The 27,922-nt window shown below is 40.8% G+C and overlaps 1 protein-coding gene across 4 annotated transcripts in view; it reads right to left on the bottom strand.

Annotated features, from left to right (window-relative positions):
• The window catches only part of AGL (amylo-alpha-1, 6-glucosidase, 4-alpha-glucanotransferase), a 1,248,201-nt gene that overhangs the window by 639,954 nt on the left and 580,325 nt on the right, over positions 1-27,922 (bottom strand). For 2 of the 4 annotated variants that reach the window (XM_044085615.1, XM_044085617.1), the window contains exons 13-14: positions 15,799-15,922; positions 6,944-7,107 (exon numbers count right to left, since the gene is read on the bottom strand). In XM_044085615.1, coding sequence (XP_043941550.1) covers positions 6,944-7,107; positions 15,799-15,922 — 288 coding nt within the window. Of the gene's footprint in view, positions 1-6,943; positions 7,108-15,316; positions 15,441-15,798; positions 15,923-27,922 lie in introns of all 4 variants that reach the window. The other 2 variants (XM_044085614.1, XM_044085616.1) reach the window with 1 other exon arrangement.

The raw sequence follows: 27,922 nt of genomic DNA, 5'->3' as shown, positions 1-27,922 counted from the left end.
AGTTTTAAGCGCCTTGACCGACGTCAGCCTAATACTTTGGTATTCGGGCCGACCGAGGACAGCGGACTACCCCATATGTAAGGACTGCAGCAATGTGAGATGAAGAACATCCTGTAAAACTAAGAGGGAGGTTGTAGCATACCTCACACAACAGTACCGAATTACTCTGTTTTTACTGAGTTTTGGGGTCCAAATAATGGGGTGCCACGATTCAAGTGGCACTCCTTAATTTCCAAAATCCCGATGCTTATTTTAAAATTTTATTTCCTGTTTTTCTGAGCTGACGTCATCACATGCGCGATGACGTCAGCTCCATAAAACAGCCTGCCAGCCTGTTGGAATTGAGCTGAAGCTCAACGTGCGTGCATTTCCGGCTGCTCAAATCCTTAACTGCGATGCTGCTGTTTTCATGTGCTGGATATTTATGGAGCTGCAGAAGAGGGATATTTATTGAGCTGGAGCTGCCTGTAAAGGTAGGAGGAGGGTGTGTGTGTGTGTGTGTGTGTGTGTGTGTAACCATGATGTAAAGCTGGATAGAATGAGCAGTTTCCATGTGCGTGTGTGTGTGTGTGTGTGTGTGTGTGTGTGTAGAAAATACCCCAGGTGAATATACCTGGTGGCTAAATGAGGTAATAAGGCTCAAACCTTGAACCTTGAGTAGAGGTAACAAGAGCCTAAAGTCCCTACCCACCACCCCTTCTGAAAACTTTCCTAATTTATGCCTCATGCTTTTGTTCTGTTCCTCAAAATCTGTGACTTTCCAGACTTCAGTGAAGGGTTGAGTTCACTAAATAAGAACAGGCATTTGAATTTCAGACTTCATATTCTTCAGAAAATAAATGGTAACACAAAACCTTTTATTCTAACAATTTTCTAAGTTTATAAGATCAGTATTTGAAATTTGTCTGTATTTTTGGGGCTGTATTCCCCCATTATTAGCTTTGTCCACTTTTTTGTGCTAAAAGGTTGAGAGCTACGGTGAGAACTAAATTCTGTATTCCCCCATTATTGGCTTTGTCCAGGTTTTTTTGTGCTAAGAGGTTGAGAGTTATGGTGAGAAGTAAGAACTGAATTCACTAAATGATAACCATTTAAGTTTCAGTCTTTCTATTGTTCAGGAAACTGCTGATTTGGCATAGTTATATGTTGCTCTGACTGTAGTGCACAGGGTCCTGGGTTCAAGACCTGGCTGTGCAACACATGGTGGTAACACAACATTTTCTTCTAGCAACTTTCCAAAATTATACAATGTTTAAAATGTGACCCTGGTTTTTGGACTCCCCCCCCCCCCCCAATACATTTTGGCTTTTTACAGATTTCTTGTGCTGCAAATCTGAGAGATACAGTTGTGTTGAGTGAATTTTACAAGAAGCTGAGAGCTTCAGGGGAATAGAAGTTTAGTGTTGCTTATGCCGAGTCTGCTTCCATTGTTAATAGCACAACAGGTTTAAATAACTTGCTTTTGATGCAGAAGGCTGTAGGTTCTACTCCCACAGTATGTAGATGCATTGCTGATACTGTACTGTGTTGTTGCACTTTTAAAGGGGGTGGGTGTAACAAGTCAGGGTGTAGCTACAGATGCAACAGAAGTGAGAAAATGTCATGCACAAGGAGATTTGTGCCTCAGTGGAAAGAGCAAAAGGTATCATTAACCCAAATTCAGGTACAGGAAATCATAATTATTAAGTTCTGCACTGCATTATAAGAAAAATATTTTTAAACAAACACAGTACATTTTCCAGCATTCAAGATTAAACACATTTTTCCACTGCAGACAGTGGATAAGCAAAAGTGGCCAGTTAACAGCATCTGCATTACAATGATAGTTTTGATGCTTCAGGATGAATGTAGGAGAGTCAGTACTTGGACTAAAAATTGGAAGTCTTAAAACATGCAGTTTGCCTAGTTTATTTTATTGTGCATTTACAGCTACCGAGTTTGTTTGATAACACAAATCAGAGTAAGTCAAGCAAAAAACTGAAATTGAAAATAAGTTCAAGAAGCTATGCAAGATGCCCATGGGTTACAGTTCTGTCATTCTATATATGTAAAAGTGTGTGCGTGTAAGTAGACTTTTATGATGGAAATGTTCTGAATTGGGCAGTTTGTCATTATTGGTTCATGCATTTTGTTTCATTGCCTACTGGAAAATGTTCAAACAATACATTTAAAATGTGCTCTAAGTCTAACAGGTGTGCTGTATTACACAAGGAATTTAATTTAATAAAGTCAGGAAGGTGTACTGAAGAACACGTGTATGTTTCTTGTTTTGTGTGAAAGGGGTCTATGATTTGAAAACAGCCCAAAGGCAATCTTTATCCACCACTGGGCAGTTGCATTTTCTATTGATGTGGTGTGGGTTTCAATGAATTTGAGTTTCAAGGGCAGAGAAGATTTAATGCTAAGTCTGTTTTCATTGTGAGACAGTATTGCTTTGTTTAGCAGATGTCTATTAGTGTTTGTGCATTGTGCTAAAAATGTAAAAATAAAATCCAAATATTTGTGCATTGTGCTATAAAATGTAAAAATAAAATCCAAATAATCATTGTAGAAGTAAGCAGAATGCACATGGCAAATGGGGCAAAATAGCCAGGTAATGGGACATTGGAATGGCTGCAGGAGGACTATGGTGCCATATTTTGGTTGTCTGCTCTTCAGTTTGCGTTTGAAAGTTGGTATCCCACAATTCCATTGGAGTGTGTGGGGTTATGTAATTATGTATGTGAATTTTATGTTAATCAGTGTACAGATTTATACCTATTTTCCATGGGCCTTGTCCAGATTTTTGATGTTTCCAGGCTGAGAAATATGGGTTGTAGATAAAAAAGGTAACCATTTAAGAAAAAAAAGTTAACTTGCACATATGAAAAGAATGTAGAAAAGCTGTACAAAACGCTTGAGAAAAGGACCCTATGTCTGAGCACAACAGCAGCAAACTCGATCTAAGGTATTGGGTATGGAAAAGGCCATCATAGGTAGAGGGAGGAACTTGAGAGTTTTATCCAAAGTCAAAAGTAAGCAGCTGAGTCCGATCCAAGGGTTAGATCTGTAACTGATTTGTTGAGGAAAAATGAAAAAGACATCAGATCTGCAGGTTTCCTAAAACACACAGCAGGATATTTCAACATACTTATTTGACCTTAATTTCAAGGAAGCTGTCTGCTCCAAGAGAGAGACAGAGAGACACACAGACAGACAAAGAAATGGGAAACAAACAGCAGCACATCCACACTCCTCAACTGGAGAGGGTCTCATTTCTAATGTAAGCACATTTTTACCCAAATTAAAATAATGGCACAGTGCAGCTAAGCAGTGTACATCCCAGCCTCAGAACATTCAAAGACCCACCAAAAGACAAGAGAAGCACACTCGATTTAATAATAAACAGGCCATCTGATCAACCACTAAAATCACTTGCTAAACTGCAGTATTCTGGTTAATTTAAAATGCAAAAAAGTATGTATGTATATTTTTTTCACATCTCACATGAGTAGCATGAGGGTCTGTGTATGATTTCTACTTCACAGTGCCTGTGTTCAAGCCAGACCTCCAGTCACTGAGTGGAGTATGTCTTCTCTCTGGGCCTGTGTGGATTTTCTCCAGCATGTTAATTTTCTCTCATCTCATAAAAACACTCTGGCTGAAAGTCTACTGTGCACATAAACTTATATTTGACTTTGTGGTCTGAGCCATTGCTGAAAAGTATCAAATATGCACTAGTTCACCTATTATTTTTTAAAAATGTATTCATTTGCTAAGTAACACATTAAATTAAATATCTTTTGCACTTTAGCTCATGCTATTTTAAAGTTTTAAACTAACTCATCTACAGGATATTATCTAAATGTCAGTGATAAGGAGGTCAACTGTAAGGTCAAAATCAGGAAGCCAAATGTCAGAAGCACACTGCTGCTTCTAACTTGGAGGTTGCACAAACTCAGGAAAAGGGTACGCCTTTTTCTCATAGGGTGGGTAACCTCAACAGTTAGAATGATTTAAACAGCTGTAGGATGGGGGTGAAAGGGGCTTCCCCAATGCAAAATGCAGTTTTTGAATTCTACTGTTTTTATTTACTTTTATTAAAGATTTTGATATTCTTTGTTTTTTTTTTTTTTTATTATTATTTTGCTCTTTAACAACCAGGTGTTTCCATGTAATTGACAAATGGAAAGCAGCTTATACATGGTCTGGAAAAAAACAGGTTTGACAGAAGCAGAGAAAGACATTCTTTTTTTACTTCCATATTGCTTCTGAATCAGATGAAATGTAGTACACCCAAAAACAATTATAGTCGGCCAAGCCAGCATACGTAGGGAAATAATATGCTCCTGCATCCAAGAGTGGTATGCTGAAAAATTTGTACACAGAAGATCAGGCCTGAAGGATATCCATTACAGGAAAGAAGGGACAGCTGGCTAAAGGGTTTTAGCAGTCTTGTCTACAGCTGGAGGAAGACAGGATAATTTAACAGAACAAAAGGCTAGCCCACTGGTCTGTACCTCGATAAGAGAAATAGCAGGATATGCCTTCCAGCTGGGATGGATTCATGTCAAGGTTTTCTTAGTCCTACCACTTTCATTACTTGGGTGCCACTGGGTGCACAGATAAGGTAAACTTCCTGAACGACCTGGACATACAGAGTGCCTGATAAAAGGAGCACTGCAAACAGCAAGTCAAGGAACTGGAGCCAATAGTGTAGGTAGGTTGTGGGGGCAATAGAGGCAACTACCCCAGTTGTAGAATGTATGGGTGTGTGCATGTGTGTGGTGTGCAATCAGCCTATCCTGATCCAGGGTGAGAGGGCAAGAGGGGCAACTGCCCCAGGTGTACAGTGTTTGGGTGTGTGTGCGCAAATGGCCTATCCTGATCGCTTGTTAATGCATACCAACTTTTAAAAGCTGATACTACATTTCCAGTTAATCTGAGAGCTGTAGCACTCTCTGCATGGTCTAAACTGAGCAACTGCTTGTATCAGTGCAGGAAGCCCTTTGCTGCAGTTTACATATTTAAACTAAAACCTGGGAGATGTAGCACTCCATGTACAGAACAAACTGTAGCAACTGCTTGTTACATTGTAGCCAAAAGTTTGTTACAGTTTGAAAGGAAATTTTATTTTTTTTTTATGTAAAATGAGAGAAAGGAGGGTTGGGGAAGGGTACAGAGATGGGACATGACTGGCTTTTGGATTTCAGGAGCCTCAGATACCTGCTCAGACTTATGTTTTGGGGGGGGGGGGGACATGTATTGGGAAGCATTCCCGCAGTTTAAACATTTTTTTTTTTGCTCTAGTTTGTGACACTGGCAAAGGGTGATGGTTGAGCACAACTTTACCTCTGAGGTTATCACTAATATAACAAATGATAAAACAAATCCAGACGATAAAGTATTGTAAAGGAAAAAAAAAACATTTCCCCAGTAAAACAGCACGAAGGAGTGCAAGAAAAGGAATTAAAAACAACAGATTTAAAGGAAAATTCATAAACAATCAACTCAGCTTCATTTGTGATTAAGAATGCTGGTCTGTGCTACAACTTCAATGTAAAAAAGAAATGTTATGCTAGTAGTGTTACTAATACTCAAAACTGCTTGCCAGACATTTATTTTGCTATCTTGTACAAAATCATGTAGCTGTAGAAGTAGTCATTTAATAACACTTGTAACTTAATTCAAAATTGATAGCAATGTAAACTTTTTTACACTGTATTTATCTATGATCCCATTTATAGGGTAAGGAACCTCCTTAACAATGAGTAATATGCTAAGGGGAATGCCAGCCCCCTTAAGAAAAAAAAAAGTACAACAGAAAATACAGTTTGCAATTATTAAACACAGATATATACAGTCTGGGAAACAAGAGACATGTACGTATAGTCCATATTCATAGTGTGCGCTACACACAGCTGCAGATTAATAGCTGCAATGCCACCTACATCCAACGATGACAGCAGCAGACGATATAATGGAATATAGATGTTTCTTTATTTAATGCTGGTCTTTCTATGATGTTAGCAAATCACAAAAATCAAGAGGAAAGAAGAAAGAGAATGCCTAACTCTTGCATTCGGGATTCCCTACGACCTTCAAATTTCTGCCTACATAAAAAGTAGAAAAACTATGGGGCATGTTTCCTTGTGGCTGAATTAAATATGTCGCAATCTGACAAGGTTAACTGTGAAACAGACAAGTTTGGATTACATAAACTGCCAAGCTTAATCCAGTAGAGAAAGCAGCAAGAAATCAGTATAGGAAATATACGGAATACTTCTTTAAACAAGGTCAGATGCAGGAGGAATTTCTCACTGTGGAGTCTGTATATTCTACCTCTGTTAACTTGGGATTTTTCGATGGTGTCTCTAGCTTCTCTCACATCTCAGATATTCACATCTCAGATATAAACACTATACAGACTGCTATGTTTTGCTTGTGTTCCTGCAGATTTTCTGATGGTACCTCTGGCTTCCTCTCACGCCCCAAACATGACTACTATACAGACTGCTGAGTGTGGCCCTACTGCATGTAAGTACAAGCTTGGTATGGTTTACCTGCTGCAAGACAGTCTCAAAAGACTGCAGACTAACAGCAAATGGTCACCTTCCCACCCTTCTGCCTACATACCATAGTAATGAAAGTTAAACAGCGACGCTTAGGTTTCTCTTGAAAAACCTCCTTTTTTAATTAGAAAAAAAAATTAAGCTTATTTACTCGATAATCCACTTATAACCAAGTACTCCTACAGGAAGAAACAAGGTACAGATGAACTGCTGTTCACAACCTGTGTCCAGAAAAAAAGTGTGCGTGTGTGTGTGTGTACACACACATCTGCAGACATATCTATAGACACAACAGATATATGTATATAAGAAACGCTTGTGAAATATCACAAAATAAACATACAACTTTAAATACTGAAACCAAAACAATATTACAAAAACCAAAGCCTCACCTGGATTGGACACTCATTGTCGTGTGTAACATCCATAAACATGGCATGGGCAATAGATGGCACTAGTGGTCTAAGGTGCGGTTGAACAAACGATCCAACAGGGTCACCACCAAAGCGATAAACTAGCCTGCCTTCTTCATGGCTGTTGTACGCACTCATTGCCTCTGACAGTTACAGGATATCAGAAAAAAGTTAAGGTTAGAATGGGTCAACATACTAGAAAGAGTGCAGTCATCATCCACTATACAATAGGTAACATAAAGTCTTCTATTACAACTGAATGCAAATATCAACAGCTACATTTAGACATGCTGACAGTGGCAGCAGGGCGAGGGCTACTTAGATCCACCCAGTTTATATTTAACTGACTCCTAAGGAGATAGCAACCTGCCTCCTACCGATTACTCTGAGCACAACATTTTTCTTTCTTAAATATTTTTGTGTACCTAAACCAATTATATTTCAGGTAGACCGTAGTATGTGTCTCTAGGCTCTCTGTCACTGCAGAAAACTTCTTTAAAATGTCAATCAAATGTTCCCTCTTATGTTACTGCATAACTTGGTTAGAATAATGCTTTACTGTAGGACTCCCATGAGGTATGTGCACAGTTCAACAATGCCATGCTTCCTCCTTTCTTCTGGAGTACATACATTCAGTCTGAAGCATTCCCCATTTTGCAGACTGCATCTCTCTTTACATATATAAAGATGAAATCTCCAGAACTGCACATGGTACTCCAAAAAGGTCTCTTCAACTCCAGATACAGAGCAATAACTTCTACTTTACAGTGGTGCTACCTCTTCCTGTACATCCAAATAGCCCTGTCCAAGCTGACAAACCTAGAGGTACCAAATGTGACAGGGATTTAATTAGTGAACTTGGACTGCACATGGCCAAATGGGGCAGGAAGGCAACAGCCCCAGGCATGCTCATCTTCTGTGTGAGAAGGAGGGCTCTTGCTACTACATGTTTGCCTCTACATGGAGTAAGACAGTAAACATGTGCCTAGTAGTTGCCCTCAGCTGGATTATGTATACAGTAGCACAAGTGTGTACTATAACACTGATGCACAACACACTACTGCATAGGGGAACACAGCTAGGGCACAAATGAGAACCTCCTTTATTGCCCTTAATACCCTTTGGGGCAACAGGAGGTATTGTCAGCCATGCCAGGGAGAAGTAGGGCAGTGGATGTATGACTTCTGCCAGCACACCTAGCTAGAAGTCTGGTGGCAGTGATAACTACCTTATACTCTGGGCAGAAATGGGCACAGCAGGTACATCTGTACCAGCCTTTCCCAGGTGTGTGTGTGTGTGTGTGTGTGTGTGTGTGTGTGTGTGTGTGTGTGTGTGTGTGTGTGTGTGTGAAATCAAAATCTCTCCGGGTGTGTGTGCCAGCTACTTGGGGCAGTGATACAAAGCACTGGGTTTATATAGCGAAAGAGTGCTGGAGTGCTTGGCTTGGACAATCAGCTGAAGACCTAACCCAACAGCTGTCGCAGTGGGGATTCCGTCTTATTGAAGATCTGCAGGAAGACAGATATAGATACATCCAGACCTTGGGCTGAGTGTGTTCCCTGTGTGCTCTTAAAGGAAACTGTACTTGACACGAGAGGTCTGCATCTGAAAATACTGAGTGTATCCATTTGTATTCCAAGTGTACATCCCTCTACAGTGTCAGTGGTGAGGATTCAGGGTCCTTGATTACTGGCCCAGTTTGGGGTGACACATACTGGTGCCCATCATATATTGGCCGTAGTGGTGGGTGTCACACCATTTTAGTGGTCATATCCAGTTCCCAGTAACCCTGCACTTACACCCTTTTCAAAAGAGGTATATTTAATGGGGTGGATGATTGAAGTATAAGAGACTCGCATTCAAAGATCAGCAGCAGTAAAGGCAACAGAGATGTGTTTTTAATTTTTCTCATTGGATTTTCCCACTGTACTTAAAAGACAGTTTGAACTTACTTCTCCATGCTCCCACTTTGTTTGCATTACCCCAATGTTCTCCCAACACATCCCACTTCTCCATGGCTTGCTCCTTCTGCAGCAAAACATACAATAACGGATTAGTTATTCAGTTTTGCTGTGGCTACTTATTCATTTTAAATCAACTCTTCTGAATATCTTAGTGTTGTCTACAGAGATGCACACCCTCATTCCAATCCTGGTATAGGTACACCAGGAAGTGCACTGATCTAATACCAGTCTACTACTGAGTTCTGAGGTACCCAGCTCCGAGCCCTCTCTTTCCTCAGAGTGTGTACACAATTACTACAACTTCCTTTTACTTCAGTTTATCAATCCACCTTCATCTTCCTCTCTTAAAACCTAGTTGCCTCGTGGTTTGAGCGTCTTTTCAGGCTTGTTGGCTGTTGGTGAAGCACCCTCCAAGAGGAAAAAACGCTGAGAGAAGAAGGGAGCCACTTTTGAGATTTTAAGTATTTTTTCTCTGTTTATTTGCTAAGTTTTTCTGCATAGCTGCCTAGCTTGAGCATTTTCTGGCTTGTTAAACTTGATTTCTGTATTAGTAGCTGTATTTAGAGCACAACCAAAAGCTGTTTGCTGAATTTCCTGTTTGCACTTAATTTTAAATTGTTTTTTCTTAAAACTTGCATATTTTCTGTCCTTGACCTAGCACTCTTGTGTGGGGTCATTTACTGCACTGTTATAACTTGATATTACTTGTGAACCTCTGCTATCTCTGTAAAAAACAAAAACAAAAAAAAAAATCTTGCTTTTTCCCACTTTTCTGAGAGTTAAAAAAGTTCTGTTACAGGCTTGCTGTTCCTGAACTGTTTGAAAGTTTCTGTGAGGCCATTTTTGCTTGGGCTGAAGGAGGGTCTCTGTGTTCATCAGTGGCAGTGACTAACATTGAGCAGCTTCCCTGCCCCGTAGAGGTGGTTACTGACTTGAAACTGTAGTTTTATTGGCCACTAGGGGTCATTTCCATAACTCCTTCATCTTCCTCTCTTAAAACCTAGTTGCCTCATGGTTTGAACGTCTTTTCAGGCTTGTTGGCTGTTGGTGAAGCACCCTCCAAGAGGAAAAAACGCTGAGAGAAGAAGGGAGCCACTTTTGAGATTTTAAGTATTTTTTCTCTGTTTATTTGCTAAGTTTTTCTGCATAGCTGCCTAGCTTGAGCATTTTCTGGCTTGTTAAACTTGATTTCTGTATTAGTAGCTGTATTTAGAGCACAACCAAAAGCTGTTTGCTGAATTTCCTGTTTGCACTTAATTTTAAATCGTTTTTTTCTTAAAACTTGCATATTTTCTGTCCTTGACCTAGCACTCTTGTGTGGGGTCATTTACTGCACTGTTATAACTTGATATTACTTGTGAACCTCTGCTATCTCTGTAAAAACAAAACAAAAAAAAAAAATCTTGCTTTTTCCCACTTTTCTGAGAGTTAAAAGTTCAGTTACAGGCTTGCTGTTCCTGAACTGTTTGAAAGTTTCTGTGAGGCCATTTTGCTTGGGCTGAGGGAGGGTCTCTGTGTTCATCAGTGGCAGTGACTAACATTGAGCAGCTTCCCTGCCCCGTAGAGGTGGTTACTGACTTGAAACTGTAGTTTTATTGGCCACTAGGGGTCATTTCCATAACTCCTTCATCTTCCTCTCTTAAAACCTAGTTGCCTCGTGGTTTGAGCGTCTTTTCAGGCTTGTTGGCTGTTGGTGAAGCACCCTCCAAGAGGAAAAAGCGCTGAGAGAAGAAGGAGCCACTTTTGAGATTTTAAGTATTTTTCTCTGTTTATTTGCTAAGTTTTTCTGCATAGCTGCCTAGCTTGAGCATTTTCTGGCTTGTTAAACTTGATTTCTGTATTAGTAGCTGTATTTAGAGCACAACCAAAAGCTGTTTGCTGAATTTCCTGTTTGCACTTAATTTTAAATTGTTTTTTTCTTAAAATTTGCATATTTTCTGTCCTTGACCTAGCACTCTTGTGTGGGGTCAATTTACTGCACTGTTATAACTTGATATTACTTGTGAACCTCTGCTATCTCTGTAAAAAACAAAAACAAAAAAAAAATCTTGCTTTTTCCCACTTTTCTGAGAGTTAAAAAAGTTCAGTTACAGGCTTGCTGTTCCTGAACTGTTTGAAAGTTTCTGTGAGGCCATTTTTGCTTGGGCTGAAGGAGGGTCTCTGTGTTCATCAGTGGCAGTGACTAACATTGAGCAGCTTCCCTGCCCCCCGTAGAGGTGGTTACTGACTTGAAACTGTAGTTTTATTGGCCACTAGGGGTCATTTCCATAACTCCTTCATCTTCCTCTCTTAAAAAAAGGACACCCACACCTCAAGACTGGTGGCAATGCACGATGCATCGGAGACCATCCAGGTGCAATTAACCATAGGCAAGACTGCTCTGCAAATTGTAGCATGTTACAGGCCACCCTCACAAACTCAGGAACCTCACATGGCCTTCCTGAAAACAATAGAGGGGATAAATGTATCACCAAACACCATCATACTAGGTGACTTCAATTACCCTAATATAGACTGGGAACACTACTCAAGCCCAAACACCCTAGCCCAAAAGTTCCTGGAATTCATAAACTCAAATGCCATGGAACAACTAGTCACCATCCCCACAAGAGGAGATAACATACTTGATCTCATCATCACGAACATGGGAGCACAATGTTCAACACCGGAGGTGTACCGCTCACTGGTGAGATCAGACCACAAACTAATCTCGCTGGAGGTCCTCATCCCACCCCCACCTCAAATAAAAAAAACCACAATAAAGAACTTCTCAAAAGCCGACTTCACACTTCTAAAGACTAGTGTGGTCTCCTTTAAGGCCCCCCGGACGGGCGGAAAACAGTACTCAAGCCGCTGAATCACTTACAAATGCCTTCTACCAGCACCTGCAGGACTGCATGGATAAGGCAATCCCAAGCAAAACAAAGACTCTTTGTACCAAAGGCAAGCGTCCAGTCTGGTGGACCCCAGCCATAAACAAACTCTACAACAAAAGGAGGAAGCTACTACAAGATAGAGCAAAATCCTTAAAAGGTAAGACACCCTTGATCACTATAAGTAAAAAACTAAGAGCTCTCATAAAATCATCCAAAGCAAATTTCGAGAGAAAAATAGCTAAAGACTCAAAAGACAATCATAAGGCCTTCTTTAGCTATGTTAGAAACCTGGGAGGAAACTCCCAGATATGCTCAGAGCTAGTTCAAAATGATGTGAAGATTACTGATCCTACAGACATTGCCAACATACTGGCTGACAGGTTCAGTGCAAACTTCTCCCCTCCCCCAAAAGGAGAGATATCTATACCAAACAATTGCAGCCCCCAAACATCTCCAGCGCCCAAGTGAGAACTGCTCTCTCCAAAGCAAAAACACAGCATCCATGGGACCTGATGGTGTCCCCGGCTGTGTGCTCCATGAACTCAATGAGGAATTAAACCCACAGCTAGGACAGCTGTTTAATCAAAGTCTTACCTCTGGATACGCACTCAGGAGTGGCGCACTGCAACTGTGGTACCACTTCACAAAGGCGGTGCCTCCACCGACCCTGGAAATTACCGGCCCATTAGCTTGACAAGCCTTATCTGCAAAGCCATGGAAAGGATCATAATGGACCTCATAAATAAAGACATAGGGAATTTGCAGACTTTGGATCCAACCCAGTTTGGCTTTGTCAAAGGCAGATCATGCCTTTTAAACTTGGTTGACTTTTGAAACAGTCACCAAAGCCATTGAGGAGGGAAAGGCAGTCCATACAGCCTACCTCGATCTGGCTAAGGCCTTCGATACAATACCCCACTCGGGTATCATTGAAAAACTCATCAGCTTAAATGTCAACCCATACATCACAAGATGGGTTGCAAACTGGCTGAGTGACAGAACCCACAGGGTCAGAGTTGCTGGCGCCATGTCAGACTCAAAGCCTGTCACAAGTGGTGTCCCACAGGGCTCAGTCCTGGGCCCACTCTTGTTTGGCATCTACTTTTCCAGTACAAGCAAACACAGGAGGGTTATGGCTGACAAAGTTTGCAGATGACTGCAAACTGGGCCATAGTAGAAAACACATCTGACACAGATATCCTTCAGAAGGGTCTCACAGAAATGGATAACTGGTGCCAGAGCCACGGCCTAAAGTTAAATGCCAAAAATGCATAGTCATACCCTTCGGGAAAAACAAGGTTACCCTAGCTACCAAATAGGTGGCAATCCACTGAGCACAGAAGAAGTTATCAGGGACCTGGGGACCCAGGTTGATAGTAGTCTGTCATTCGACACCCATGTAGCTAAAGTAGTTAGGAAGACCTTCTACATTGCCCACCTTATCATGAAGGGATTCTCATCTAGATCAAGGAGGTCATAGTCTCCTTTACTCATCACTCATCAGACCAATGATTGAGTACAATGCCCCATTCGGAATGTATCTGACCCGACACTTGCAGCAGCTGGAGAGGCCACAAAAGTTCCTCACCAAAAGGATAAAGGGTCTCAAAATCTGTCCTATGCTGCCCGACTGAAAGAACTCCAGCTCTATTCAGTCGCTTACCGCTTGCTCAGAGGTGACCTTTGCCTAACATACAAGGCCATGTCAAACCCAGATTTGATGAATATGCTTCACCTCAAAACATCTAGATCCATCAGAGCCACAAGGGCGGGAGACTTAAACCTTGACACGGCTATTAATAGGACGTGCTGGAGGGATAGATTCATCACCCAAAGACTCCCTATGCTGTGGAACAAAATCCCGGTACATGTGAGGCAGAGCACCTCGCTGGCCTTGTTCAAGAGAAATCTTGACCAATGGATGGGAGATCGCAGATATACCCCAGGGATTACCTCAGTGTCACTGCTCGACAGAGGCACAGCAAAATAATGGGTATAGTTCCCCATACTAAAGGGGTGGCGTAAGCCACAAAACGATGGGCTAGGCTTGTAAATGCCCTCGGGCAGATAGCCTAGTATGAACCTATGAACCTATGTCACCACTAACTGTGGTTGAACTATAATACCTTAAAGATAAGTATTCAAGCCCATACAAAGTCTGCTGCCTTGACCACACAGGTAAAAAAAAATGTGAAATTTGTCTGACAATCTTCAAGCTGTGAATCTGTGGAGCCTCTAGTCATCTGCCCCACATGGTCATAGGTAGAGAACAATTCTCTCTCTCAGTACTGGTATTATTTTATTTTACCAAACTCAAGTTAATAGATTAATACCAGCAGACTGATACAGACTGGTCAACCACATGCAATGCCAACATGCTGGGTACAAGAAGCTCGGTCTGCTCATAGAGGTGACAGGCAAAATCCCAAATTTCCCTGGATGGGGCAGTGTAGCCTTGGAGCTCCCTTTAGATGACTTGCCTATTGGTCAAGGTCAGAGCAGCCCAGCGTAGCTCCTCAAGATGTCAGGATCAGAGGACAAAATTAACACTGCACCAGTCTTTCCCCAAAGCTCCCGATCTCTGCATCCTAACTGTTAAAGCCTTAAAGTAATCCCAGAATAGTAATTCACTCGAAAGAGAGAAGAAAAGTGTGATGGGTCAGCTTGGTTTAGGACGCAAACTTTTTAAAGTATACTTCTGAAAAGGAAAATCACATTGGGTTATGGTCCTTGGATACATCTCCATTATCCTGGAATGTTAAGAGAGTCTGAGCTATCTGTTATCTAATCTCAACATGCAATGCTGCTTTCTATACCATTAATTTTATGAAAGATGTTGGGATACATTTTTCTGTAGGTGGGATACTGTCAACATTTTCCACACACTTTTAATTTTCTGGCTCATGAAAAACACTTACTTTTGTAAATTCCTAAAACTATGTTTAAGAATGATTGTTATTTTATAGTTACCTCTTCTCACAGTCCCTGCTTCACTAAAAAAAATATTCTTTCCTGGACCTTTCCTGTTCCCTCGTGTAAATGCATTACCTGTCTTTCTTGTTAAGTACTTAAGTATGCACAGTACAAAAGTCTGAAATAGCAAACTCTGATTTCTGATCCTGCACAGAGTATATCACTTTCAAAATAATGCATGGCCACCAAACTTAAAACGTTAAGCTTGGTATATGACAAAGCTGTACATTTCATTATTTTCTCTCCTTTCTCTCAAAATTAACAAAATGTCTTGTGCATTAGTACTTTAATTTATTTACATAAAGAGTAAGATAGACCACAACTTTTTAACAATTCTCACTTTGGTCAACAAGCATGCAACTGTAAAATTATACAAATGACACTAACAGACATTATGCAACCAGTGGTATAATCACATACTACAAGTCTGCAGTCCTACCTTAGCCAGGATTACAATACACACAGCATGCTTATAAAAATTGTTAACATAGCCATAGCAATTACAAATTTTAATAAGCCATGCATAGAAATAAGCCTACCTCGGATTAAAGAGCTAATGCCCAGTCTATTCACAAAGATATTGTCCAGCTCCTCGCTTCCAGTGAAAAGCTCAGCCACAAGATACAGGTCAGGGCACAGCGTCCTGGCACAGTCCAGCATGTACTATAGGCAGCCAATCCCAGTAAGCCACATATATGTTAAGACAAAGCAGAAGGACACAAAGGAAGGGTAAAAAGCTAAGCACAGATGGCATGAAAAGACATGTAATGCAAGCAAGCAGAGACAGAAGAAATGTTTATACATAAAGCAGAATCATGACATATGACAAAGATGAAGCAATGTATAAAAGTTCACATAACATATTAAGGATGAACAAAAGTAAAGAAAAGGAAGTTGGAGTTTGTAAAGAATAAAAGGGCAAAAGGAGAAAGCAAAAACATTTTATTAGTTTCACTCTTGCGTTTGCCAAAATGCTACAAAGCAAGCTACATTGCTTTACAATTACAAGTCTTTTCTGTACCTCTAATGAGACTGGTAATCCCCAGACGGTTGACAAAGACATTGTCGAGGAATTCACTGCCCGTGAAGAGTTCTGCTATCACATAAAGATTGGGCCTGACTGACCTGGCTGTTGCCAACATCTCCTACAAGTTGCAATGAATTTCAGTGACTTGCTTGAAATTAAAATACATCAAGAAAAGTAGTGGGAAGACTGAATCTAGAATAAGGCATGCCAGTAAAGACAATTTATACTATCCTGCATCAAAAAACCTATTGAATGAAAAAATGCGTACTTTGGCATTCACATCTAAAATACATGACCCCTACTGGCCAAGCATAACACAAACCTAAAGTTACAGATTTGTGGCAACAGATACTTTGAAGTGGGATGACATAAGGCCTGTTATATCTGTACAATTTCTGCTATTCAACAATAGAATGAGCCACCATGCTTTTTTCTAGCCTTTTTATATGCTGTTTAAAGTGTTGGTGGATAAAAAAGGACATTAAAATAAACATCATGGCATGTAGGGCGTCAAGGATGAACAACTAAACAAGGAGGGGTGAAAATACCGTAAACTAGCAGAAAGAGTTCCATAAAAGAATTCATCCTAATCAGCGGCTGTAAATATTAAGAGTCCACTATGGAAGAAGGGCAAAGGGTGAGGGGTGGGGGTTAAAACAGGCTGCGTCAATGTGGATATTAAAATGCCAGTGGCGAAACTGATAAAGAGTATGATGTGAAGCATGCAGTTGTGATGGACTGAAGGAACTGAATGCAAGCCATTGAGGAAGGTGACTGCAAGAAAGGAGGTAAAGTGGAAGCAAAATTGTTGGACATATTAGAATAAGATAGAAAGTAGTCAACCAGTTTTGCAGGAACAAGATCAGAGAAAGCTTACAGTTAAAACTGTAGAAAAACAGATAACGAAGTAGGCAGCCAACAATACCACAGATCCGGATAAAAAGAAAACTCTTCTTTATTCAATTAAGCGCTTTTATGAGACTCCACTGACTTCATCAGAATACAAATACAAAGTGCAAAACACTGCTTAAATAACCCATCCAACCCTACAAATTAGTTACATAATTTCCCACAGGAAATTAATAATGAATGACACGACAAGGTAAAACACATTTTAAAGGAACCACAACACAAAACCACTCATTGTTAGTTGGTAATACAAAGACTTCAGTTTCAGTAGAGCCATGATACTGACCCCTGTCATTAAGTAAAAAACCTGGGCTTAATGACAGGGTCAGTATCATGGCTCTACTGAAAGTTAAGTCTTTGTATTTTTTATGAGTGATTACCAACTAACAATGAGTGGTTTTGTGTTGTGGTTCCTTTAAAATATGTTTTACCTTGTCGTGTCATTCATTGTTAATTTCCTGTGAGAAATGATGTAACTAATTTGTAGGGTGGGATGGGTTATTTAAGCAGTGTTTTGCACTTTGTATTCTGTTGAAGTCAGTGGAGTCTGACGAAAGCGCTTAATTGAATAAAGAAGAGTTTTCTTTTTATCCAGATCTGTGGTATTGTTGGCTGCCTATTTCGTTATCTGTTTTTCTACAGTTTGTCTTGGTCTTTTGGCGTTTTACAGTTAAAACTAATAACATGTAAAACTTTGACCAGTGCAAAGAGAAGAACATGGGGGTTATGAAACCAAGATGCCCCAAGACAGGCAAACTAGGTGTTTCTATTACACAGGCTTTCAAAATGCAGCTAAACGGTTGTGAACTCAGATAGCCCAGGGAATATGGAGTCTTTGGTGCTGGTCAGACAATGCATTAATGCGAGTGCAAACAGCAAGCCTAGTGAACACAGGAGACAGCACTATTCAACAAGTTACTGAAATTAACTAGTGCTCAGGTAATGGCAGGGAACAGTGGTCAGAAGGTAGAGGGGTAAGGTGCTATTCTATGTCTGGGGAAGGGCACACAGTTGAGAAATGGAGCAGGTAGCAGTGAGGAAATGTGTGGAAACCTTCTACAGTGAGCACAGTTACTTCAGCATGGAAGACTGAGTGTATGTTCTTTCAGAATGAAATTGAAAAAGTATGTTATTACTTCATTATCACTTGGTTCACTAAAGCATGAGTGATATAGAAATTTACTTACAGGAACTGGAATAACTATAATGCAAAATTACATTTTGTTCTGTCATTACATACAAAAACTTTTTAGGAAAGATGGAACTGATTACAGAATAGCAGCACCATGGAAAGAACAATTATGCACAAAACTTCCTTAGTAAAGGTTATTCATATTATGATGTTCAAGCCACGTCCCTTGAAAATAGAGCTATGTGAGGCAATTCACCATATTCACAGATGTCTAAACAGAAGGAATGCTATTGCAGGACATTAATCACATGAACAGGATTAAACTGCAGGCAAACATTATTCTGACCACATTTTGAAAGACGTCATGTCACTGGGGAAAGAAGTTTCCCAGGATACCAAAGCCATAAGCAGGAAGCCAAGCTATGCTGTAAACATCATTTTCTGTTAAATTTTGATACCAATACTACAGTAAGGAAAGGCTGTCAACAACTACTACATTATATTAAACTTTGTGCCCCCAAAGGATCCTTAATGGAATTCTGAAATTGTTGAGAGCCCCGGAATTATGAGGGGGGAAAAAAAGTTAGCAATCGTTGCCCTTTAAAGTTATTTTTTTGCATTTCACACACCTTTGCTACATACATACACCAACTCCTAGTTTGCCATACTTTGGATAAAATTCTCTGCAACATTGTTATCTCAGACTTACAAGTCCCCACTTCTACACATTCAGTCTCAATATTCTGCAACTCACGTATAGGAGTCTCAGAATTTAAAATTATACTGACCCAATCTATCCAATGTGCAATAGATACTAAAAAATCTAAAAGGAAAATGAGTAAGGGTGCATGCCTAATGTTTGGCAAGCACACCAGGCTAATACCAAAATTTCTCTTTTTCCTCACGTCCTCATATTCTTAATACTAAATCCTGTACTTAATCCATCTCAAACCAACACTTCTGATTTCTCTATTGGCCTGTATTGGCTTACAACTCAAATACTTCACAACCCTACTGTTTAATATGATTAATCTGCTGAAGGAAACCTTTACTTTCTGCCACCAACATTATATATTTTTTTCTTTTCATACTCTCGTTTCATTTATCTTGTATACTTTGTTCTTATTATTTCATACTTATCTCAAATGAATTTACATTGTATATTTTCTATAGATTTGTGTGATGTTTATATTTTTCTCTTACTATTTTATATTTTATTGTGAATGATATTAATCTACTGCTGTTATTTATATTCTGTGGAGCTTTTATTCCTGGGTCTCCACTGAAAATGGGTTCTTGCCCAGTTGCACTTTCCTGGAAAACAAGTTTCAGCTAATAAAAAAGTGGAAAAAAGTTCAATACCATTCTAAGGCTAAGTACCCTACTACCCTCACACACATATAAACAAGCACCTTGGCCTAAGGCCACATATACATGTACATACTAGTTTTGGTAGGCCTAAGTGCCAGGGGATGAACAGCAAAAGCCATCTTGTAGCAATACTACTTGTATTCTGACATCTACAGTTATGCTGGTACTTGCTCAAAGCTGTACTATGTTCAGCACAAGGATCACTGTTGCAGAACACTTACTAAATGAATGTGAGAATTCTAAGTATAACAGACTGAAAAGGGAGAAGTGTTGAACACATGCTGTCTTAGGGGGAAAGTAATCTGCACCAAATGAAAATCAGGCTCACTTTGCTGACAATTTGCAAGAGCTGTTTTCTTGCATCCTCAATACTCCTTAAGAAATTTGGTGGGAAGGAGTCCCAATGTGGAATTAAGGCTGCATCTTTTAGGATGCAAGATTTGTTTTTTTTTTAGGTTGGCTGTACCAATGTCCATAGTTGCAGAGACAGAAGGCTGCACAAGACAGTAAAGCTGTGAACCACTTCTGCTCAGTTTCTACAGCAGGGTGTACCAATGCTGTCTTGGTCACAAGGGTACAATAGGAATCTGGATGGACCTGTCATTTACTGCCTTTCACAGCATTTAGGAAATCAAGACAGAGAGACATGGCATAAAGACATGTTTCACGTCATATAGATGTAGCTAGTGCTGAGGCTCACTCACAAAGGTATCTGGAGCACAAACCACAGTGTTTGATGACTCAAGAATGGGAAGTTCATGAAAAGTTTCTGGATTTCCCATCCACTCTTGGGAAGTAGATACAGCTCTGCCAGGACATTCTCTGCCAACAGAATGCAATAGCTTGGAGATTAAGATACTTCTTTGATGCCAGATCCCAAGTTTTCAAAGTTAGTCTGCAAAGGTATTAGGAATCTGTTGAGGCACCAGTGGTATTTACCATGGTATTTTCTTGGACTATACCAAGTAATCAAGAGTATCAACACACAAAAGGAATAAACAGCTAACGTGTTAACACTAATTTGGCCTGACCTTGATCCTGGTATTACGGGTGTCTTGGACTCTCAGGGATCCTACATGTGCACAAGAAGAAATCTTCTCCCTCCTTGGGGCTAGCTATCACCTCAGTTAACTCAGCATTTGGTCTCTCTGTGGGTGTGGGTATACATATGTCTCGGGGGAGTAGAATCACTCTTTCCAAAGCATCAAATCTTTGGCATTAGAGATTAATCAGGCACCAATGAAGTTTGCTTGTGTGCAGCCTGGCCATATGTACCATGAGAATGGAGGCCAACATGAGTCACAGACAACCTCCAGTATAAATTTTTGCAGTCACAAATCCCTGTCTGGCAGCTGGTGTGAAGACATTACTAAGCAGTATGACCTTTTCTTGCAGGGAGACAATAATAAGGTCTTGGCTTGAAGGACACTGTCAAGCATCTAAAATGAGAACAGGTACGGGTTTGACTTTGGACAAAGTGCACTTGTGTTAGGAGATTAACATACTTGCAGATGTTCAAATATGTTCACTCTTGCAGTAGTGATGACTCTTGGGACTTCTGCTGCAAAAGGTCTAATATGGAGGGATTACTCTTTGCACATTAAAGCCCAAAGTTCTGTGATCCTTCTAGCAGGAGAAGGCCACCAAAAATAGCATCTTCAAAGAAAAACTGCAGGGGTGCAGACACTTCTGGTCCAAAAGGTACAAGTGGAAGTTTCCATTAAAACATAAATAAAATTCCATGATGGAACAATCTCTTTTCTTGGCAATCTGATATGTAGGGCCCCCCTGAGAGTTGCTTTACTGAAGGCTTGAAGTACACCTGTGGGTCCATAAGCAAGCAGGCTGAAATGGAAGTATGAATTTCAACAAAAGGGCAAGACAGTCCCATTTGAAAAGGTCTAACAAGTGTTCCACAACCATTGCCACCTGTGTCTTGTTTGGGTAAGCACCAGGGGGAGAATCTTTTCCATCTAACTAAACAGGACGCCCTTGTGCTTTAGTTCCAAGCTTCCCCTATACTGTTTAGCAGGTCCTCAGGACACATGTGCATAGATGGGATTAAAAAGAAAGTATCCAGTCTTAGAGTGTCCATGTTAAAGCATTGAAGGGACCCTTTGTTTTGCACGAGAAGGTCCATCCAGTAAGTTAGCACTTTCTATTTTTCCTTTTCCAAAGTGTATAAGAGAAAGAACTAGTGCTGCCTTAGTAAAATGGAACCACTAGTACGACTCTTGGTCTTTTCTAATTGATTAGGATTACCCTGGAGGAGAAGAGTATGAGAGAAAGCATAGAGAAATGTACTTGTCCAATTCAGGGAAAAGCATTTTCCAGGCTAATGAGTCTGCTTGCCTGCCACAAAACTGTATTAGTTGACTGTCCTGAGGTGAAGCAAATAGGTACATTTCTTATACCTCCCACATCCTGGTCAGATCTATTAAGACATTCCTGTTCAACATCAATTCATGAGGGTCTAACCCGAGAGCTACTTAGCCTGTCTGCCAACACATTTTCCTGTGAAGGAATGTCGGAAGTTTCAAAATTTAAAATTATGTGACAAAGAGCAAAAGGAAAAAAAAAATATGTCAAGCTCAGCAGGAAGGGCACATTTCCTTGTTTCAGAAGTCAGAAGTGTAAACATATTTATAAGAAGCAAGAATTTATACATCGTTTCACTGGGGAAACGATTTACACTAAAAGTGCACAGACTGTGACTCAAAAAATATGGTCTATATTGCCCCTTGTAAGTGTATGGGATTCTATACAGGTAAAACTAACAGACTGTTAAGGGACAGAGTTTACAGTCATGTTTCAGAAATAATTAGATGCACAGAAACTAATGCACTAAATAAGCATATATGTGAAAAAGGAGATGATCACGTTTGAGTTTGCAGCACTGCAAGAAATCAGGCCTAGTAACAGGGGAGGGGATAGAACAGATATAACTGAGGACAACGAATATAAATGGATTAGTATACTCAAAGTAGATAAAGAACCTGGTTGAATGGAGGCATTAAGTGTAAAACTGTACTGAAACAAATGAGTTTGTGGAGATGAAAGAAGGTTTTAATTATGTGAACAGCTTTGACTTTGTATAAATGAATTTTAATCATGTGATTAAGACATGTGACAATGAAATATATAAAGGATAATTTTACTAGTAACTGGTTTCCACTTGAAAAAGCTGTATTGCAAAAACTGTAACAGGCTTGTGGTTTTTAAACCGTTGTGATTCACTTCACTATTAAATACACACATGCTTCCTTGAGCAGTTGGGCAGTTAGGAAATTCAAAGAAAAAAATAAAAAAAAAAACTGGCTCAGTACTTATCTACTTAGAACTATAATTTTTTCTACTTAAGAGATACAATTAGCTATCAGTGTTATGCTTATTCCTTGGGCCATACCCAGGCTTCCAGAGCCTGCAAGGTAGGTATGCACAAGTCTCTCCTCGTCTGTTTAAGCCCCTTGAACGTAAGAGTATTCCTATATGTGCCCCCTTCCACAAGCTAGGTCTGATAAGTGTATAGTGAGGGTCATAGTGGGCCATGGTGCTCTGGAAGGTAATCTCAGACTGAACTGGAGTTGTGCTATTACCATGAGACGATCTTCCTAAAGTAAAGTAGAAATGAATGTTGTCTCTAGAGGTTGAGTGGACCAACACCAACTCTTTCCAAGGTACCACTGAAGTTTCGGCATGTATAGATGCACTAACTGCAACATCAAAATACAACAGACAATGAAGCCTAAAACTCTGAGAAAATCCTGTGGGTACAACAATTACTGAACAAACTTATTACAGTAAATGGTCAGACAACAGATCCTGTCCTCCAAGCAAAAGCTCTGTGGAAGTTGTCTTCCACAGAAAGAACAGGTTCTTTGAAGGGGTTCAGGTTTGATTTCTTCAGGCTGAATATGAGACCCAGGTCCTTGAAGCAGCCTTGCATATTCTATCCATGGATTTTACTTGGATGAGACAGTTATCCAAAGTTACATGTTAATGCCCACTGTCCTGCAAAATAAAATTAAATTACTGTAGCTAGGTATTTGGTAAAGACTTTGGGTGCAGTACACAAGCTAAAGACCAAGAAAGTGAACTAGAAAGGTCTTCCCCACACACACTGCAAGTGTGAGGAACTGTCCATCATCTTTGTCTATGTGGAAACATAGGTAAGCAATTTTTAGATCCAGGCAGGGTGACTGAGAACCTAAGGTAATACCAGTGGTAGAAGACTTTGGAGAGTTAGCATTCTGAACTTTGCAACAACAACAAACTTGTTTAAATAAAATACATCCAGTATGGGTCTCCATGTGCCTTTCTTTCTTAACACTAAGTCTGGAACAGAACCCACTGTCTTCTTACTGCAGCACATCTCTTAGGATAGCTGGTATAAGACCTGACTGGTCTTTTGGAACCATGAGAATTCCTCTGCATTTTCACAAAATCTCAGGATGCACTGTGCAACACTGGTGGCAGATGCTGAGGACCCACCAATCCTGTGTAATGCTTTCCCAATTATTTTTTTCAAAGAAGATTAAGAACCCTGCAACTCTTTCTGAGGGGGAAATGGACAACAGGAAAAGTGGCAGGCATGGATTTGAACAGGCTTGGATTGGTGGGAGGGGGCATCCCAGCTAAGTCGTGGTTGTTTCCTCTGTGAAACACAATCCTGACTGCCTCTAGGTTTTCCCTGCCATTCTTCTCTGACCTGTTCTTGTCTTGTTTAGGATATAAGGTCCAGGATTTTGCTGGGTAAGCTACTGCTGAATTCTGAACCTTAGAGTTGACAAAAACTGCTAAAACAGACTGCATGGTTTTGCCAATCTTCTTCAGTCTCTTGAATACTCCCTCAGCACGGGGTCCACAGAGGAGATCCTTCTTCAAAAATACATCAAGAAGTTCCTTTACATGGTCTGAAAGGAGTTACGTCCTCAACCACCCATGTCTCTCAACTATAGATCCTCTGGCTGCTGTCCTACATGATGCATCTTCAGTACCACAGACATTTCTTAAGAGTGCTTGACCACGCGAGCAGAGAGGACATATCATGAGCATCGCCTGTTTCAGATCTTTATCTGACACCCCATCTGCCTTAGACCTCATCTTTACTAGTAGGGGTTGCTGAAAGTTGAGTAAATGAGTTTCGCAATTCAAGGCTGTGAAGCACAAAGCAACAGAAGCATATACATTTTCCCCAAATCTGTTGAGTGTCCTGCTCTATCTGCCTTTGGAAATAGGATTTTATGGAAGGATCCACAGCGGATCCTTTGCTGGAATCTAGGGACATCACAGCTGGACTGGCTAGAAGATTCTTTTACAAAAATTTATGTCAATCCTTAACTCTGTAAAAATGGTCAGCTTTCCTGAGAATTGGGGGGGGGGGGTAGCCCCACAGATACATTAGTGAACACAAAATCAATCTCAGAATATAAAAGGCAACTGGGCCCAGTGGCGACTTATGCCTTGCAAGTAACCAACTGAAGACCTTACCTCCTTTTTCAAGGAGGAACAAGCGAACATACCAGGGGTGTATTTGTGGATACCCATCCAGTTGTCGAACTGCTTTCTGAAGGAAGAAAGTGCATCACATGCACCACCACATCTGAAACTGCCAAACCTAAGGATGAAAGAGTCATGCAGCAAGACATTCTCTGCCTCCCAAGGTCTTTCCTCATATTTATTGTCCAAGTGCTTCTTTTTTCTCAGAAATTTCCCTGAGGCCTTGACTGATGCCACAGTAACTTTGAAACAGGTATGCACTGCACACCCTTTATTTGCTGTGACCTCCTGGAATAATAAGCCTTCTCCTACAGATTGTTCTCATGGTGAAGCTGGTGCAATGCAGAAAAGAGTACATCTTATGCTCTGGGCCAAAGCAGAACAAAGAGAGAAGCCTTGTTAGGGATTTCCTTTCCAGACACTGTACAGTTTAACTTCAGCAAAATTCTCACATTCTGATTCAATACCAGACATTATTATCTATTTTGTAGAACACTGACATTTAATTTCCCCTAATGGGTACTTAATCTGACTTCTGGCAGAAAGATGGCCGTCGGGCTGACAACACTGGTAACAGGCAGCTAAGAAACTGCACTGTAAGAAAACTTTGTGGATGACATTGCATGGATCACCTTTTACACCACCAATGTTCTAGTGCAGCTGTGGGAGTGAGTTAGCCAAGGCCCAGAAAGAAAGGTAGAGCTGTGAAGCATGATCCACTCAGCTGGACTCTCTGCAGGCAGGAATCCTAAAAGTCAAGACTGTAAAAGTGACCACTATTATGAAAGTCCAAGGTTGTTGAAATCAACAAGGCATTATTAGGACCATCCTAGACCTCCACTCTGCATATGTTTTGCAGAACCATTGATATTGGGGAGAAGGGAAACAGGCTGCACCAGTGGAAGAAGTATGTACTCATCTTCTAGGCTTCCCTCAGCTCCACTGCGGAAGGTGCAAAGCAGGTAACTTGCTAGGAAGAATAGCAGATCTACATCCAAGCCCCTGTCTGTATCAGTGAACTGGATATCTCTGTTCAGTTTCTACTCATAGCTTCATAAAAGGGCTCTTGTCTCAGGGGTGTTTGCAAAAACGCTCCATACCAACTAAAACAGCATGTCCCCAAATTTGCAGCTCTAGTTCTACCTCTAGTTCTACACAGGGTGAAGGAATGAGCTCCTCCACGTTTTTTTTATTTTGTTAATATAACTTATCATAGTGTCTGTGGTGAGCATGAGCACATCTCTATACCAAACATTCACATTCTGCTTAAAGTCTAATTAGCTAGGCAAATGCCAACATTTCCTTCAGGCTGATGTGGAATCTCTCCTGTGAAGGAAACCACTTGTCCTGAACCCACAAGGCATCTGCATGGCACCCCAAAAGAAGTCTGAAGCAGTCAGTAGTGACTGGTTTAGTTCAAGTGGAACAATGGGCAGGCCCTCTTTTCTGTCCACTTGTTGTCCCCACCATGTGAATTCCTCTTGGATAAATAGACACCAGCAGGCTCTCATCCTGGGACTGGGACTGCATATTCTGATTACAGAAGTCCTTCTGTGTAGCTTTAGTAAGGGAACCACCAAGTAAATTGAAGTCATACACCCCAAGACTGAGAGTCCCTCTCCAACATAACAGTTGTTCCAAGAAAATCCCGGGATGTGTTTGGGGTAAGGCCTAAAGCAGATACCCTACGCTGACCGCCTTAAAAAACTCCAGCTATACTCTGTCGCATATCGTCTACTCAGAGGCGATCTCTGCTTAACATACAAGGCCATGTCAAACCCAGAGCTGTTGGACATGCTACATTTAAAGAAATCCCAATCCCTCAGAGCTACACGCTCCAGGGATCTAAACCTTGTCATCACAATAAACAAAAAGTACAGTTTTGTACCTACCATAAATGTAGATGTTCGAGTGCTAATACAGCTGCAGTCATAACAGATGGGTTCTCCTGCCGTCAGGCGGGTCCTCGGTCGGCCGAATTTCAAAGTCTAGGTCTGGCGTCGGTTGTCGTCGCTTCTTCCCTGACGTCAGTGCGACAGGGGTATAAAGGAACCAGCCAACGCCATTTTCTTCAGTTTTTCTTGCCCCAGATGTCAGGTGCCCCCAGAAGGAAGGCAATACATAAATTTGTGTAATAATGCAGTGCAATATAATCAAAATACAGTAGCTGCAAGCAAATACATCATAAATGAATACCCCAATCAGGTTGTATGAGGATGTGTTAGCCTATAGGCCTGTCCCAAGAGGGGAAGGAGGGAGGGAAACCTGGACTGCAGCTGTATTAGCACTCGAACATCTACATTTATGGTAGGTACAAAACTGTACTATGTTCATCGTGCATACAGCTGCAGTCATAACAGATGGGTAGAATCCCAAAGCTAAGAAAGGGGTGGTAGGCACTAGGTGGAACTAGGAGGAGCCAAAATGCCCTGCAAGACTGCAGTGGCAAAGCCTGCTCTAGATTTGGAGTATAATGGTAGGTTGTAGTGCTTGGAGAAGGTATGCACAGAACTCCAAGTGGCTGCTTCCAAAATATCCTTGGTAGGAACTCCTCTGAGGAAGGCTGCAGAGGTGGCTGTGGCCCTGGTGGAATGAGTTCTAATGCCTGTAGGTACAGTTTTGCCATGAAAGGAATAGCAAAAGCGTATGCAGTGGGCTAGCCATTTTGAGATTGTCTGCTTGGAAACTGGCTTTCCTTGAGCTCCTACCGCATAGGCCACAAAGAGCTGTTCTGATTTTCTGAAAGGCTTTGTTCTGTCCAAATAATAACGCAGTTGTCTGTGGATGTCCAAGGAATGTAGTAATCTCTCCCCTTTGTTTTGAGGATTAGGATAAAAAGTAGGTAAATGTATGGCCTGATTTAAAGCTACCCTGGATACCACTTTAGGCATAAAGGACGGGTTGGTTCGTAAGGAAACTCTGTCCTGATGGAAGATGATAAAAGGCTGGACAGCCATGAGAGCCTGTAGTTCTGAAACTCTACGAGCTGAGGTGATAGCCAGATGGAAAGCTGTTTTCCAGGACAAATATTGCAAATTTGATGAGGCAGCTGTCTCAAAAGGAGGCAAGGTCAGTTTTTCCAGAATGAAATTAAGATCCCAAGCAGGTATTGGTTGCTTCCTTGGAGGTCTTAAATTCTTAGCCCCTCTGAGGAACTGTCTTGAGAGGGTGAGAGAATAAAGGTGGATCAGTGTTGTATTCTGCAGA

This window comes from Protopterus annectens, chromosome 10.part0, assembly GCF_019279795.1.
Source record: "Protopterus annectens isolate FY-2018-M chromosome 10.part0, PAN1.0, whole genome shotgun sequence".
NCBI lineage: Eukaryota > Metazoa > Chordata > Ceratodontiformes > Protopteridae > Protopterus > Protopterus annectens.
This window is presented reverse-complemented; position numbering and strand designations above follow the sequence as displayed.